This window comes from Echeneis naucrates, chromosome 1 (genome assembly GCF_900963305.1).
Source record: "Echeneis naucrates chromosome 1, fEcheNa1.1, whole genome shotgun sequence".
Taxonomy (NCBI): domain Eukaryota; kingdom Metazoa; phylum Chordata; class Actinopteri; order Carangiformes; family Echeneidae; genus Echeneis; species Echeneis naucrates.
This window is the reverse complement of record NC_042511.1, coordinates 15,707,702-15,724,151: the sequence shown is the minus strand read 5'-3', so window position 1 is coordinate 15,724,151 and position 16,450 is coordinate 15,707,702. Positions and strand designations below refer to the sequence as shown.

The window sequence follows — 16,450 nt, the reverse complement described above, 5'->3', positions numbered from 1 at the left end:
CTTTTTTTCTATTGTGATATTCTATGTTGCCACTGTGTTGGTTTTATGCGTTTCATGTCTCCATGCAGATTTTCCCCTTTGTCCACAAAAAAACTTCTCCCAAGGCAAACAAATCAAGTAACCCTGATTTTGACCTTGAATCACAATATTAGAACTTCCTTTGCAGAGATATGAGTCTTCAGAGGTTCCACCTTTCCACACCCCTACCTTTATTCCAAAATCTCCTTCCACAGCTTTCATTTGAAACACCTAACATAAATTAGCTTCACAGGGCAAACGTCAAGTTGCTGTGTTGTGAAGCCCTCAGCAAGTCCAAAGGTCAACCTGAATGCTCCAGGCATGAAATGTTTCATTGTTTAGTTGTTTGTGTTGGAGGTTTTTTGTTTTTTTTTTTGGTTTGTTTGTTGTTGTTGTTGTTTTTTTTTTTGTTTTGTTTTTTTTTGGGGGGGCGGGGGGTTTAAATATTTGCTTTTGGCTTGTGTATTGCTGAATCCCTCTAAAATTCAGAAAAAATTGTAAAGGCCAACTATATGACTCATGATCATAGTTACGCTGTTTGTTTTCAGGCATCAGAAGTGTAGATCAATGCCATTATGATCACTAATACGATGAAAGAGGGTTGAGTTTTAATTAGAGAGGGATTGATTTATAAAAATGCTCAATAGTTTACAGGAAATCACATCAGTATTAATCATCCAAATATAGCTGCTCTGATTAAATACTGGCTACTTTGGCTGGTCACGTCCACACAGATTAGGTGAAACAGCACGCAGGGACATTGGTTGCATTGCTTGGCATTCAACAATCAAGTGGAGTTGTTTTTTATTTTTTTTTTTTATGTGTGTGTGTGTCCGTGTGTATTTGTTGGCAGGGGTGTATGTGTGCATATCTGTGTCCAAGTGCGTGATGTCAAGAGTTTTGTTCTTGACCTGCTTCCTGGACTGCCTCGCTGCAACAATATGCTGGTCTGACTTTCAGACCGTATACAGTATCTTATGAAATATGTCCTTCCTGTCATACTTTATTATTTTTAAAGCTTGATCAGCAGTTAGTTTTACTGATTTCAAATGAGCTTGGAACTTGGAATGAACAAATCAGTCAAGAGTCAACAGAGGGTTTTATTGATAATACATGAGGGCTCACAGCATGTTGACATTTACAGAGAAAACCCATTAAATCTGCAAGGAAAGATATACATTTGAAGCTTCTTATATTTTTGGAGATATATATCTATATCTATCTATATGGGAAGCATACTGGCCATAATTTAAGGGGATGTATTCGATTTCATGATTGATAATTCAAATAGTAGATTCAATTGTTTTGTTTTTATTTGTTTTCTGTAAACTTTTGAATCTTCTGAATCCTGCATGACATTGACAGTGACATTTATCTTCAGCCACTGAAACCAAGCTCTTTGTAGCTGGCGTCAATGTCAGCAATGACAACACTCATCACATTCCTCATGGCCTGCTGCCCGGCGGAGTCCAGCCCTGCCTTCTCTGCCATGACTTTGATAATGACCTCAGTGATCAACTGAGAAGGAAACAGAGAGAAACAAAGTTTCAAAAACACTTGGAGGATACAGCCCAAACAGGATACTATAAATATAACTTCTAGCAAAATAAAGCATATATGAGTAGATCTGACACAAAGATGGGCTGCATCCCTAAAAAAATGTCCTCACCTTGAAGTTATTAATGGTGATCTTGTGCTTGGTGGCGTGGCTGTCAGCCAGAGGTTTAAGAATGGTAGCATGGTTTCCTTTGGCCTTCAGCAGCTCACCAAGTTTCTTAAGTACAGTGGCGCCATGAGCAGAAATGGCTGCATTGCCAGCCAAATCACCCTTAGCAATGCCAACAAACTTAGGGAACAGCTCTTGGGTCTCTGGGTGCTCGGTGAATAAACTTTAGTGAAAAGGATATGAAAGAGTTAACGTTGGTTATTAATACATTACATGTTGCTGAGGACACTCAGGTCACCGGTTTGGTTTGAAGGAGTCGTTTTTGAGGAAGGGCGAGTGGATGTGATTGTGTGAACTAGCCCCTGCTGGACCTTCAGTGATAGAGTTATCTTAACCTGTCAGAGCTACTTACCGGGTCAAAACCAGGTTCCCATGGGTGCTGTAGTCTGCCTCCACTGGACCCCAGTGCTTTAGAACCAAGTCAAAGTCAGCCATAATCTAAGGGCACGAAGAAAAAAAAAACATGACATTCAAAACATTACTAATTTGAAGAATAAAAACCAAATTCTCAAAGAAAAACAGTAAAACACTGCTCCTAACTACAGATATGTTAACTCACATGCTCTCATTGAATCTGTACCAATGCCCTTATTAGAGCCCTGCATAATTTATGTGAAATGAGATTAGAGGCATTGTTTGGGTTTGTGCTGTTAAACGGTTCCACAGAGCAAAAACAGCAAATTCTTTCTTTCAATTAGATATCTGTTTCAGTGAGTTTTTATTTCTGCTCAAATAAATGTTTGCATTTGCAGTGTATGGTTAGTTTCAACTCAGTGACATTTAAAATTTTTGCTTTATTTATTTATCTACTTAAAAAGATATTTTGCTAGCACCCTGAATGTGTGATAAATAGAATAACCTCTTACTTTTCTGAGCACTAAATTGTGCATCAATCAACCTGCACAAAAACAGCTTGATTTTCTGTTAATATTGCTTCAATCAATACACTTCGTCAATAAGTTGGAATAATCCTAATATTTTGTCGTGAAACTTTTAAAAACAGACAGTACCTACCTGCAAAGCTGTAAAGTCTCCTGTGTGATTATATCAAATTCTTCTTAGTCTGACTCCCCCTCCCCGCCAACGCTGACCTTTTATATTCACCCCTCTCTATCCTGTCACCAAATTTTTCCAGCCCTCCCATTTGACTACCTCTCACACTTCATGTCTCCTAAAATATCCACAACAGGTCTGAGCCTAATCTCATTTGAATAAAGAAGATCAAATTTACCGGAAAAATATGCATATGGTCAAAGTGAAATGATGCAGGCCTGAACACAGTACGTTTCCATTTCATTAAGTTAAGCTACAGTTAATTCTGTCAAATAAAAGAGCCCTGCAATAAATCCAACCTGCATGATGGCTATGATGTTTAAGAGAATTTTGGAATTGGAAGTCAAATTAATAATTAACTAGGTGGAACAGCATCATGATAAAGGAAAGACATAAATCACAAAATGCATTTTAGTATAAATACTGAATTATGCTACCCTTCCACTTCATTCTTTATTATTGCCCCAGACAAAAGGATAACATGAAGATTACATCCTTATGTTTATGCCAAAATACCTTATGAAATGTATAAAGCACATAGCCACACAACAATATTTGATAGCTACATTTAAATGGACTCAAGCATTTTTTTCAGATATTTTAAATTATAAAGATAATGAGAGCAACACAGATGAAAATTATGTAGATAAATTTTACAGCAAACCCTCAAAACCACACATTCATGCAGAAAAACAACCAAGAATTAGATTTTTGTAGCACCCTTGGAAGACACCAGACACCGAGTGCGTCACAGTCAAAGGTAAAAAATCAAATAGAAGGAGGTTTTTGGGGTTTTTTTTTAAAGTAAAAACAGGCTCAGATAAAATAAAAACACACTTACACACAGGAAGTTGGAGCTAATGCCACCATCTTAAATGCTTTATGTACACTTTTTTTTTTTTACAAAAATATTCATCTTGAGCAATTCGGATATAAAATCACAGATGACTCGTAAGGCATATCATTCATAAAGAATCGCTTCCCATCAGGCTGCTCTCATATAAACTCAGATAAGCAGTCATTCCACCCAGTATAAGTTATAGTTTTGTTTGCATTGGTGACTTTAATGCATCATTACAGGAATAAAGCAAATATATACTGCATGGATCTTTTTATTAGTCCTGTATTCATACATAAATGTAGAGTCATCTAATTGACTCTAGTAGAGTCAATTATAAAATCAAACATATGATCAGGTTTTTGGACCTCTGGCTTCCTAAAATAAATCAGAGTCATTAGGGAGTCATCAAAATTCTCATCTTTATATAACTTATTAGTACAGTAAAATTAACTAACATTTAACAATCCATAAATGTCACCTTCAAAAAAGCGGATTAGCAAAGTTTACAGACCATCTTGCAGCTAAAAAAAACAATAAAAAAAAAACCAAAACGAAACAAACCCCCAGTTTCACCAAAGCTAGGCCACTTAGACGTTGATACTTTGCCATAATAATGTCATTTCTAATGATATAACAAATTCCATTATCCTGTTCAACCACTACTTTTGTTTGCTATGCTTAAAGCACACTTCATTAAATATTTCTCCAGTTTTAAAGTGATCAAATGTTGCTTTATTTCTTGCCATGAAGCATTTTTACAGTATATCATTGCTGCTTTCCTCATACAGATGAGCTTCTTCCTGACTGCGGGCAACCCCGCGCTAGTCCCTCCTCCTCTGAGAGGTGATTGGTCCTCCGCAATCTTCCGTTCCGACTTTGCGTCCAATAGCATGTCAAGTTCGCGGCATGTGGTACGGAAACAGCCGGAAAGCCAGAAGGAGTTTTTGAACAGTGAGGAAATATCGCAGTTTAAGTTTGTTGGGGTTAATTTTTTCCAGATTTACTCTCCAGGATGATGCAGACGCTGAAAGGTGTCAGACACCTGCAGTCCACCGCAATGAGACAAACCGGTGAGGACACACTGCTGGTCAGGAAATGAGGGCTGTTGGGGTTTTTTGTATGTTATTCAGATAGTAAAATTGGATATTTAATAATAGCTCCATGGTGGGGAAATTAGCTGTGTAATACATATCTTAAAATGTTTTGAGTCTCTTTTTTTATATTACATTATTATTATTGTTGTTGTTATTAATGTAGGTTACACAAATTATCTGCATTTATCTTTGGAGTATTTTGTAAAAAAACAAACAAATAAAAAAACTTCATATATTTAAACTAAGCATGTTATATAAAAACTCCAATAAACATTTTAGACATTTGCATTTTTTTTTTTTCAGTCAGTCAACTAATACATTAATTTGTTGTTGCTCTGAATATCTACTTCCTAGAAATATAGAACAGAGTCCACTCTCTCTGAAAGCATTAATATCTTTTCTTGTTAATATTTCTGGTAAAAAAAAAAACAAAACAGTAACACCTCCAACCTCTTGTGAGCACCACTAAATCACTGTGTGGTGTGTCTAGTTTCCGAGCTGTCCGTCCCAGTCCCATGGGGACACATCAAAGGGAAAGTCTGGGGTCCTGATAATGGCTGTCCTGTGTTGTGTGTTCACGGCTGGGCTGACAACTGTGGTTCATTCAACACCCTCATCCCCCTGCTGCCCAAAGGTAATTAATGTTGTTGTGGTAAGCTGATTTAAAAACTGTCACTATTTTTCAACACATCCATTTTTAACTCTGTTTGTCCAGATTATACCTAAAGGTATATCTCAAAGTAGTAGTGCTTGATCTCAAAGTAAAAAAAAAACAAACAACAAAATAAAGTTAAATCTGAAGTTTTAATTCTTCTTTGGGAGAGCGGTATCATACTTGGTCCATTGCCACTGAAACCAGAGTCATTCTTTACCATTAGCCTATACTAAAATACTATACAAGGGCTATTAGTTCTGTTGATATTTTTGGGCAAATGTATGGAAAGTGACAATATCCAATATTTGTTTTCATTTATTTATCATGACTCACATGCACAAAAAAAAATGGTGGAGGTGTTTTGCTCATTAGAGTAGCTGCCTTGCACCAAACGACAGGGGTTTGCACCCATGACTGGTCTGCATGCATTGCCTTTTAACCAGACACTGACATTAACATTGTAGCTCTTTGATCAGGGATTTCTTTAGCTCCGACATATGTATTGAAGGTGTTCTTTTCTTAAGTTTTAGTGAGAGGATTTCAGTGTGAAATATTGGCATTCGCTTGCTGGAGCTCAGTCCTCTCGTTGTACTTCTCAGAGTGCAGGTATGTGGCTGTTGACCTGGCAGGTCACGGTCGGTCATCACACCGTCCTCCTGGAGTTTTTTACACCTTTCCCTCGTATGTGATGGATGTACGCAGAGTCGTTGATGGTGTGTGAGTTCAAGAGGCTGCATGTTTTGCAATTATATCAATTATAAAAGAAACCAAAAAATATTTTTTTATTCCAATAATAAATATAGCTGTAAAATGTAAGTGACGGTATCAGTGAAACTTTTTTCAGCCTCCTATTGTCCAAATGATTATGAGAAAAATGTATATATACTTAAAAGTGATTTTGGTTTCTCTTTGGCCAATTAAAACTAAATGAAGTCTATTGAACATTAGTTTACTAAGACCTAATTTTTATTCTTGCTCTTCACGGCCAAGAGATCTGAGAGTGTTTTCTGCAAATAAGATAATGAAAGAAACTAATCTATCTTCATAACAACAAGTAAAATGGCATCCTCTTGGGATGGCAGCATGATTATTTATGTAATATTGCAACAAATTGATGCTTCAATTTATATTAATATAAAAAATAATAATAATATATCACCCTGGTAATTTGTGTGGCAGCGATGCCTTTTTTTTCCCCACTAAAAAACAGTCTTAGTTTTCTGTGATGAGAAACTGAATCTGCTTGATGATCTGTGAAATTAACTCCCACAGCTCTGCAGTGGAACAAGTTCTCCATCATAGGCCACAGTATGGGTGAGTGCTGCTATATACAAGAACTAGTTTAATTTAGATGTTTTACCAATGTTACATTCATATATCCACTTTGTTTATTTATTTGTTCATTTCAGGTGGTAATGTCGCCGGATTGGTAAGTGACAGTTTTATAACTGTTCCCACATAGTGGGCTGAGACTGTCTTGCATCCAATCTACATCCATATTGTGTTTTCCACAGTTCAGCGCTTTGTATCCAGAGATGGTGGATGCTGTTGTTCTTCTGGACTCCTTTGGATTTTTACCTACTGTTCTGGTACTTGGAGCAGGTTTGATCCCCCAGGCTTAGAGAGGGCATTGCATTTACACCAGGGATTTCAAACTATGAGCAGGTTAGATCATATTAGATGGTCGCCCCCACATCTATTCTGTTGCATCTCAACGTCAAAACATTCTAATTTTGTTTTGTTGTTGTCTTCTATCCTTGACGTTAGCACAAGCGCCAAAGTGAGCTGCTTGCTACTCTTTAACGTGACCCAAATTTACAAAGCTTTTCGGTTTAACCAGAAACACTCCGCATTCATCTGCAGTACGTGGCACTAAAATGTCTGATTTCCAAAGTTAAAGGAAAATATCACTTGGAGGGCAATTGATTTTTTTGTCTCTTTTTAATTAAGTTTGCTGTTTACATCTCTTCTGAACACACAGAGCTGTAGGAGCATGGAAGAGGAGACTGAGAGATAAGACACGCAGCTTCACAGTCAATATAGTTCAGTTTGCTGATGAAAAGAAGATACATGGGAGTTTTTCAAGCAGCCTCTCTGTGACTGAACAACTTCTGTAGTGGCCTATAGCTAATTTAAATCATATCTGCAGTGCATTCCACTCTTGTCGGTAGTTTTGATTTGCTTCCTTTATTGTTTGTATTGTGTTTCTCGCAGAAAGAAGTGCCTAAAGTGATGAGGCAAGGGATGGATGAAATACTTCAGTTTGAAAAAAAGACAGGAGAGAAGAGGGGGAAAGTTTACTCCTATCAGAAGGCTGCTGAGAGGTAACATACCTTCCTATTTATTGTCTTTTTAAAAGCCTCTTAGAAACAAGCACATCCAGCATCTGTGTTTGTAGAAAGGTTGTTCAGAGAAGTGTTTTATTTCTTTCAGGCTTTCGGCTGGAAACCCGACTTTGTCTGAACAGTCTGTGCACATCCTTTTACAGCGAGGCCTAGATCGAGTTGAAGGAGGTGCTTTATCTTCCTCTTTCCTGCATTGATGTTTGTTGTGTGTGCTGCTCTTTGATAAAATGAGTCTGTTCTCTGGATAGTTGTCAATAGTAACATGTTTCTTATGTTTCCTAAGTTGGAAATATAACACATTTTTTCTCTTACAGGGGTTGTATTCTCTCGAGACTTTCGTATTAATCTGGTAGGTTACCCCTGAACTACACCAGCTCATCATTTTACTGTTTTATCTCACCCAGAGGTGCTATATGATGCCCATAAAATACAGGTACAATGTGCCGTTTTTTTTTATTTTTTTTATTTTATGGTTTCAGAACAACATAGAACGCATCAGTTTGGAGCAAAGTCTGGAGATGCAGTCGAGGATAAAAGCCTCCATCCTAGTTGTTCTGTAAGATTCACATTTACACATTACAAGAACCGAACTTAAGACAATACAGCATTGTGTGCAAATAAAATACAAATACAATCTTCTTCATTTTTACAGAGCAGACGATGGCCTTGAGAAAATGTTTGCTGAACAAGATCAAAAGAGGTTTACATCATCACTTCTCCAGGCCTATAGGGACAGGAATGTGAGTATATTCTTCTAGTTAAGCAGGTGCACTTGTGTCTTTGCGTTTATTTTTAACTGTTAAGCCTGTATGTAATTGTGCCTAGTAGACAAACAGAATGAGAGTTAGCTGCAGTCAGCCACAGTTCCATACTTGGTCAAGTGCTGCTGAGGGGAGAGAGAGAAAGAACAGAGGGTGCACATCAGGGAAATGTCTCAGATAATGCTCTGCGTCAAGTCAGCTGGTGATAAAAGGGAGGGCTTTGCAAGTCAAAGTACAAATTATTTCTAAAGTGGCTTCTTTCTAGAATAATAATGAATCAGACAATAAAAAAAAGATATAAATGTATGAGAGAGATCACTTGAAGTGAGAGTTATTGCCTGAATGTGCACCTCCCTGCAGCTTTACAGTGCTTTATCGTGAGTGTCAGCACATTGTTCAGCCGCTCAGCCCTCAACTTTGCTGTTCTTGTTCATAGTCATTACTCTCATGGTAGCTGCAGTTTTTAAAGAAAAAGCTCTCTAAACAGCCACAGTCAGCCACTAGCTGTTAAGCGTAACGGATCATTAAGTGGCATTTAAGACCAAATTAAAGAGAATTAATTGAATTAAACGGAGTCAGTGCTGGACTTATTGTTGCTGAACTGCTGGACGCGTTATCAAATTCATCTGTTCAGCTGAAAAGCGTGTTAAATAGTGAAGGAGAGATGTCAAATGAGATGTCGGTATTCTCGTCTCAAAAAAAAAAAAAAAAAGTCTTTTCATGTTGTCAAGGGTGCACTTTTAACTTAATCTCCGACACTTGTCTAATTTTCTGAATGTGTTTCTTTCAGCACTCTGTGGTGACAGTACCAGGCGATCATCACATTCATCTTAATGACCCTGGAGTTGTAGCGCCACTTGTTTCAGACTTCCTGCTCACCAAAGTGTTGGCACATTCAAAGAGACTCATAGATGAGCCAGCCTCTAAATTATAGCAAACGATTTCAACTACAGCTCACACTTCCACACTGACAACCAGCAGTGTAACATTAATTAACAACTTTTCATGAATGTGCTATGGGAGCTTCTAATTGTTTTATAGCTCTTGATTTTGTTCTTCCTTATTCCTTATGGTTTCAATACTGTCAACTAGCTGCCTTAGCATCAGCTCACAAGTGGGCTGATTACTCCCGGGATTTTAATACTTACTAATTTGCATTGTGGTAGATTAGAATGATTAAGATGTCAAGACGCTGATCTCAAACTCCATATAGTCTGCTAAATAGCAAAGGCGGGATGTCAAATGAGATGAAGAGATGGAGAAAGACAGATGAACAAAATGTGGCCCTAACTATGAAGTACTACTTCTCATTCATAACAGCTATGGTCACCCTCTATATCACATCTCCATTATTTAGATGTTCTCCTTTTGTATGGACAGAGCTCCGCATCAGGCTTTCATGTAATTTTGTGTTTTTATTGTGTGTGTGTGTGTGTGTGTGTGTGTGTGTTTGGCACAGTAGAATGGCATGGCTGTAACACACCATTGCTCTAAAACCTCTTTATTATTTCAGTGTTCAGAGCTTTTGGTTGCTCTTCCCTGTTCATCGAAGGATTGCATCTGCCTGTTAATCATCGACAGGCTTGATTCAAATCCAAAGCTTTAATGAGTGAACTTTAATTTGTTAAGAGATGGGTAACATGCAAAGTGTAGCATTAACTGGGACAAAAGTAATCAACTGCAAATCAGTGGACTGCCAAATCAAGTCCATTTAGAACCAGTGCCATAAATCAGCGGAAGAGATTGCACTGTGTGAGATGTCGTAGCTTTGGCCTCATGCATAAACTTAAATTCTGGAAAAGTGGAAACTGATCGCTTGGTAACGTAACCAGAAGAAAGGCAAAACTCTTTGTTTTGTTTCTGGTAATACAGCAGCTTGATAGCATGGTGTTGCCTTTGAGGGCTGTTTTGAAATGTACTGTGGTAGGTGAAATATCTTCGTAGTCTAATTCCTGATGTAACTGTTTTAGCAGGTGTGTGACTTGTCTGAGTTGTGTGTTTTCAGGTTTAATCTCAAAAGTTAGTGGGAAGTGTGAAGGAAATTTGTGTTCCTGAGTGAAACACCCTAAACCATCCCAGATACAACAATTTTCTGACACAGTAACTTGTTCAGTGCATTACAAATAATAGTGCAGCCTCTTGGGTGTTCATCTTTAAAATTCACGGCTATCTCTGAGTCTTCCTTTGTTCAGGAAATGTCAGAACTACAACTTGCTCAGTTACATAATTCTTGTTTGTCTTGTTTGGTGCAAGTTACCGGATGAAGGTAAAGCTTTGAAGCTCATCCAAACAAGACCAGCCTTACTTCAAAACTAACCTGTGCCCATCAAGCCGAGGACACTTTCTTTTTATCAGTTTTTGTACAAAGCTGAAACTGGATGCTGCAGAAGTCTGACCTAGTTCTGAGAGACACTGGGGACAAAATATCCTCCACTGCAGTTGTCCACAAGAGCAAGTGTATGACAAGGTTACAACAATCCCACCTCCCACGAGTCATTACAAACAGACCAAACACAAACATCATTGGCTTTCAAACACAGGTGTAAGCCGTCAGACTTTATGTGCAACAATTAGTTGAAATTATCTGTTTGAAGACAGTTTCAACTGCTTTGGCGATCAAATCATGTTTTTGTTTTTGTTTGTTTTCATGAACAAAAATGTCAAATCATCTCCTTAACCATAACTTTAACTTCGAGGAGTGTGATCAGACTAAACAAGACATTTAAATGTCACCAGGGCCTGTTGAAGGTGACAAATTGGTTTTCTGAAATGTCACAGTATAACAGATTCATATGTAGAGAAAATAGCTGTCGCACTAACACACTATCACAGGTCTGTATACACGGGGACTTTGTCTGTTTTTTTTGGAAATATGTATCAGTTATAAATTGTGTGATTTTACAAACGTTTTTTTCTAAGTGATCATTAATCTAATGTGAAGGAGAGATTTGGCATGTTGGCTGAATGCGGTGAATATACTAAAAAAGCCACGAGTAAGTTTGAGATAGACTTTTTACATAAAGTGTGAAACATTTGTGTAAGAGCATTTCCTTTGATTCCTGCTTTATGTTGACGAGGAGACAGACCTCAAATATCTGTGAATGGTAATCTTGAGTTATTATGGTCTGTACAAATATCCGAGTTTGGTAAATATTTCTTAGTTGTATGTGGAGGAAAAAAAAATCTGGTGGTACTGTTAAATTATTTCAAACTGTTTTGATGTTTGACAGATTATTTAGTCTTAATATATAATTACAGTGAGTTTAAAATCTAAAATTAGATATATATCATTCATTTTATATGCACGAATGAATGACTGCCTGTGAGTGCAGGAAGGGGCGTGTCCTGACGTCAGTGTGCGGTGACGGCTGGTCGGTAAAGAAGCTGAGAAGGTCCAACAGTTGAAACTTTCAAACGACTGAAGATCGATGAGATGAGAAATCTCAGCAGTCAGATCGTCGTTGAACTGATTCAGCCTGGACAAACAGCCGCGACGAGGATTTCCAGCTTCTTCGTTAAAATAGGAGCAAGAAGTAAAATGTGCAGAAGCAGAAACCGAGATTCATTTATTTAAAGTCGATTTGAGATGCAAGCAGGTTTGTTTTTGTTTATTACACCCGTGATTTGTAGCATTTCCAGTTTGTGGATTCGTGTCATCGGTTTGTGTGTCCAGTTTCAGAGCTGTCTGTCTCAGTGCCATGGGGACACTTCAGAGGGAAAGTCTGGGGTCCTGATCATGGCTGTCCTGTCCTCTGCCTGCACGGCTGGGCTGACAACTGTGGTTCATTCAACACCCTCATCCCCCTGCTGCCCAAAGGTAAACCAGGACAGGCCTGTCAGCCAGTAGCTTCTTCATCACGTCCCAGGACCTTTCCCTGCAGTGCTACATGTGGCATTTAGTTGCAATTTCATACTTGAGACTTTATTCATTTTTGTATTGATTGTTGCCTGAAATAATGAGATTCTTGATCAATCAGCTGATTTAAAAAAAAAAAAAAAAGGGGAATGAAGGAAGTAAGCTACAGTTGCTGATCTTTTTTTTTTTTTCCTATGAAAAAATATCAAACTAAAAATCTCATCATATTTGCCCTACCTAATGTTCTGTATTGAAATTTGACATCTTTGAGTTTCTTTCTTTGGTGGTGGTGAAGTGCAAGCCGAGCTCCGTGATGTCTGATGCAAAAGATCTTTATTGAAGCTTGAGCTCGTGTTCTGTGCACATCGTCGCCTCAAATCTGAAGCAGCAAGCTATACACTAGTAGAGATAGCTATAAATGGCTTACGCTCCATATTTGGTGAAATACGCCAGGATGAGGGAGAAAAGATTAGAGAGGGTTACAGTATGTGACTACACTATCGCATCATTAACCATAAACAACAAAAGCATGATTATATCCGCCCAAGTGCTGATTCTCAGAACAACAAGCCACTTGTCACTGATCGTCTAAGGTCTGCTTAGATCTGGAAGTAACATCAGAAACTCACGGTTGGTGGACAAGAGAAAACTAATGTTTTTTGGTGCACAGTTATGCAACAAAGGAAGCACACTTATAAAAGAGGCTCTGGAGACTTTAAGCAACTGGACCGAAAAATACACTGATTAAAAGATCAGAAAACAATGTGATACATATATCCAAGCTAGAGCAAAGCAGTATTGTGAGCTGTGTGACTGAGTCATTTTCACATCTGCACTCTGTCCCTCCTCTCAGAGTGCCGATATGTGACTCTGGACCTGGCAGGCCACGGCCGATCGTCACATCGTCCTCCTGGATCTTTCTACTCCTCTCTTGAATATGTAGCAGATGTACGCAGAGTTGCTGACGGTGTGTGTGGGTGTTTACTGTATCTCAGTCAAACATAATTGTAGTTTTTTGTTGTTGTTTTTTTTTTAAGTTTTTTATTAATATGAGGTCAAACCTCCTCAGGACTTAATGTTTATGATTAAAGCTATGAGACAGTGAACCTGCCTGGTTGATGATCTGTGAAATGAATTCCTGCAGCTCTGCACCTGAGGAGGTTCTCTTTGATTGGCCACAGCATGGGTGAGTGCCGCATCAGAACAGAATCGGTCCTAACGTGCGCTGTGTATTTTGTTGTGTTACAAAATAATATGAAGCATAAATCATGTGGAGCCTCTTCGTGTTTACAGGCGCTGATGTTGCTGCCATGGTAAGCATCTGTGTCCTCTCTCTGGTTGATATGTTTCCCCTCCCTGTTTTCACACTTTCTAAGTGTTTAGTTGTGATATTGTCATGTGGTTCTTATTGTGTTTTTCACAGTTCAGTGCTCTGTATCCTGAGATGGTGGATGCTGTCATATTGCTGGACTCCTATGGAATCTTACCTAAAGACACTGTAAATTTATCAGTTTGTACAGCCACATTTCTGAAACTCCCTGCACAGCTTTTAATGTGTTTGTATAGCTCAGTGCCAGACTTGGGCAAGGATTTTTAGAAGTACTGATGTCATGAGTCAGTCAGATTAATCTCACAGAGGGGTGGAAAAGGAATATCTTCAAAAATGTCATGATTTACTTTTAGCTGCTCAGCGTTATCCTCTGTACATTTTATTCTCCCAGATAATGCCCCAGGTATTGTCTCCAGAAAGGAAATCCAGATGGGACAATAAATAAGCCATGATTTGTTTAATTATACTGTCTGCTATAATGAGTAAAAATGACAAATAATGAATTTAAAAAGCCTTGGCTCAGCAAGGTCATGATTTAAAAAAAAAAAAAAAGAAAAGTAAAATCCCTTCAGGGTGGTAAGTCTATGAAATCCTGTCTTCAGTGACAGCTGTGTTCACACATCTTTATTTTGAATAAAATACTGTTCTCATTATAATGTATCAGCAGGGTTTTGTTTTGTTTTTTACAACCGAAGGCTTATGAGAAAATAACTTTGCATGTTCGCTGAATTATCTTTCTTAAAGTGGTGAAACTCATTCTTACAGTATTTTTATACCTCAGTTATCTTAATTTCTCTCACAGCTTATCTGTCTCCTTCTCCTACAGAAAGAAATATCCAAAGTGATGAGGCAGGCAATGGATAAGATGATCCAATTTGAAAAGAAGACAGATGCAAAGAAAAAAGTGTACACTTATGAGGCGGCTGTTCAGAGGTGAGACTCTGTTTCAATTGTAGTTATATAACAAGGACGGTTTGACTTCTAACAGCTTTGTCCGTGTCGTGCACTTCATATCTTTCAGGCTGCTGACTGCAACCCCGACTCTGTCGGAGCAGTCTGCACGGATCCTTTTAGAGCGAGGTCTAGTTCAAGTTGAAGGAGGTACATTTTAATCATCCTCTTCTCGTCTCAGTGAGGAATAATCACACTTTGCTTTCCTACGTCAGCTGCCGGCTGAACATGTTTCTCTTCAGCAGGATTTATGTTCTCAAGGGACCTGAGGGTTAATTTGGTAAGTCCCTTTCAACCTCCACCACACTCACCACCTCCTCAGGCATTCGTTACAGCAAAGGTTTAGCACTCAGCCCACCAGAAAACACAAACTGTCTATTTCATTGGATGTTTTCAGAAGAACACATTGTGCCTCAGTTTGGAGCAGAGTCTGGAGATGCAGTCGAGGATTCAAGCCCCTGTCCTAGTTATTCTGTAAGACACTATTAAAATGTATGGTTGTGTGATGACATACGCAAGCTCAGAATAGAACTTCAACCAGCAAACAATGTGAAAATCACACTACAATAATTTATTTATTTGTCTAATACATGTATAGTCACCTACGTTCAAATAAAAGTTTGTAAAATCGCTTTTCCAGGGCAGAAGAAGGCTTTAATAAAATATTTCCTGAACCTGAAACATTCACTTCGGCAATTCTCCGATCCTTCCGTGACAAAAACGTGAGTTTGTATCTAAATACAATGAAAAATCTTTCAGGTGTTGTGTTTTTTTTTTTTTTTTTTCCACTATGTCCAACTGAAATGTGTTCATCTCTCACTCAGCACAAGGTGGTGACGGTACCAGGCGATCATCACATCCATCTGAACAAACCTGAAGTTGTGGCTACATTTGTGTCTGAGTTCCTCTGGGCTAAAGTGCTTTCACTATCAACTCACCACAAATTATAAGCTGCAAACGTTTGCTAACCAACCGTCAGTCACAGTTCGGTCATCTTTTACATTTTTGATATGGTATCAATCCGGCTAGTAAGAGCATCAGAGCTTCAATGGAACACTGTCGTTGTAGCCAAAGTGACATATTTCCTGTTGAAAACCTGATGTGACAGGACATGCTGTAATGTAGATTCTGGGGGACTTTGCTTTTACAATTTTACTGACAACTCAAAACAGGAGGATGATTTCAGTTCTCATCTATTCCTTGCACATAAAGGAAATAAAGTCAATTTCCCAAAATCCTGACTTTGAGCCTTAACTGAGTCTTTTTCATTTGAAATGTATTTCCTATCAGGCTCAACTTTTAACATCACGACTGTCTTATTTTTCTCTGACTATCTAGAGACTAAGCAGACATCGTGGGGTTTTTTACTGAGTCTCTGATTTTCAGTCTCTTAAGGTAAAACAAGTTGTCCGCAGTAAAATATCTGGTCCTGCTCAAGAAACTGCAGGCTCGTTCCATCAAACATGTAAATAAGAAAGAACAGTCTTTCTTGTCCGATTGTGTCCACCCCTCATAATCAGTTTCAGTTTCTGCCACGCTCAGATTTCCGCCAGCTAAAACCAACAGACTAGACAGAGATAAGCATTCCTTTTGCCCTCTGCCTTCTCCTTACTGAACTCCAGCGAGTAAATGCTGTTTCTTTAGCCCTTTTCTAATTCTTTTTCTTTTAGAAACTTTATGTGCTGTGTTTTATGTCTATGTTTTTATGCCCTTTCTGCATGCACCGTTGCCTCAGAGTAAAGTGATTTGCCATCAAACAGACTTTAACTGTGCTGAAATCTTTTTTTCTTTTCTTCTACTTTAATTGACTCAGACTTGAG

The 16,450-nt window shown here is 38.3% G+C and overlaps 3 protein-coding genes across 5 annotated transcripts; 2 read left to right on the top strand and 1 right to left on the bottom strand.

Moving 5' to 3' along the window:
• Window positions 1-1,121: 1,121 nt before the first annotated feature.
• Window positions 1,122-2,801, bottom strand: mb (myoglobin). The gene is made up of 4 exons (XM_029502783.1): window positions 2,759-2,801; window positions 2,097-2,182; window positions 1,688-1,907; window positions 1,122-1,536 (listed from the first exon to the last, which is right to left on the bottom strand). The coding sequence occupies exons 2-4, from the start codon at window positions 2,177-2,179 to the stop codon at window positions 1,396-1,398; spliced, it is 444 nt and encodes a 147-aa protein (XP_029358643.1). The 5' UTR covers window positions 2,180-2,182; window positions 2,759-2,801; the 3' UTR covers window positions 1,122-1,395.
• A 1,773-nt stretch (window positions 2,802-4,574) lies between these two features.
• LOC115047756 (serine hydrolase-like protein) lies at window positions 4,575-11,707 on the top strand. Of its 2 annotated transcripts, XM_029508896.1 has the most exons (12): window positions 4,575-4,708; window positions 5,223-5,366; window positions 5,987-6,100; window positions 6,660-6,701; window positions 6,797-6,816; window positions 6,902-6,976; window positions 7,602-7,711; window positions 7,821-7,900; window positions 8,047-8,081; window positions 8,212-8,288; window positions 8,385-8,472; window positions 9,284-11,707. In XM_029508896.1, exons 1-12 carry the CDS (start codon window positions 4,651-4,653, stop codon window positions 9,425-9,427), a joined length of 987 nt encoding a protein of 328 aa, XP_029364756.1. In that variant the 5' UTR covers window positions 4,575-4,650; the 3' UTR covers window positions 9,428-11,707. The 2 variants fall into 2 exon arrangements, with proteins under 2 accessions (XP_029364756.1, XP_029364765.1); XM_029508905.1 differs by lacking the exon at window positions 5,987-6,100.
• Window positions 11,708-11,827: 120 nt separating this feature from the next.
• On the top strand, window positions 11,828-16,048 carry LOC115047768 (serine hydrolase-like protein). Of its 2 annotated transcripts, none has more exons than XM_029508925.1 (12): window positions 11,828-12,089; window positions 12,167-12,310; window positions 13,203-13,316; window positions 13,494-13,535; window positions 13,643-13,662; window positions 13,773-13,847; window positions 14,506-14,612; window positions 14,701-14,780; window positions 14,876-14,910; window positions 15,028-15,104; window positions 15,271-15,352; window positions 15,455-16,048. In XM_029508925.1, the coding sequence occupies exons 1-12, from the start codon at window positions 12,080-12,082 to the stop codon at window positions 15,578-15,580; spliced, it is 912 nt and encodes a 303-aa protein (XP_029364785.1). In that variant the 5' UTR covers window positions 11,828-12,079; the 3' UTR covers window positions 15,581-16,048. The 2 variants fall into 2 exon arrangements, with proteins under 2 accessions (XP_029364785.1, XP_029364778.1); XM_029508918.1 differs by having other exon boundaries at window positions 14,873-14,910.
• The last annotated feature ends 402 nt before the right edge of the window (window positions 16,049-16,450 follow it).

Bases quoted from the DNA above. Each gene is read 5' to 3' on its own strand.
- LOC115047756 (XM_029508896.1), top strand. From the start codon at position 4,651: ATGATGCAGACGCTGAAAGGTGTCAGACACCTGCAGTCCACCGCAATG. The intron at 6,101-6,659 runs GTGTGTGAGTTC...TAACTCCCACAG, and splicing joins TGTACGCAGAGTCGTTGATG to CTCTGCAGTGGAACAAGTTC. The intron at 6,817-6,901 runs GTAAGTGACAGT...TGTTTTCCACAG, and splicing joins GTGGTAATGTCGCCGGATTG to TTCAGCGCTTTGTATCCAGA.
- mb (XM_029502783.1), bottom strand. From the start codon at position 2,179: ATGGCTGACTTTGACTTGGTTCTAAAGCACTGGGGTCCAGTGGAGGCA. The intron at 1,908-2,096 runs GTAAGTAGCTCT...TTTTCACTAAAG, and splicing joins GGGAACCTGGTTTTGACCCG to TTTATTCACCGAGCACCCAG. The intron at 1,537-1,687 runs GTGAGGACATTT...TTTCCTTCTCAG, and splicing joins TCACCATTAATAACTTCAAG to TTGATCACTGAGGTCATTAT.
- LOC115047768 (XM_029508918.1), top strand. The intron at 13,848-14,505 runs GTAAATTTATCA...CTTCTCCTACAG, and splicing joins GAATCTTACCTAAAGACACT to AAAGAAATATCCAAAGTGAT. The intron at 14,911-15,027 runs GTAAGTCCCTTT...GGATGTTTTCAG, and splicing joins GGGACCTGAGGGTTAATTTG to AAGAACACATTGTGCCTCAG.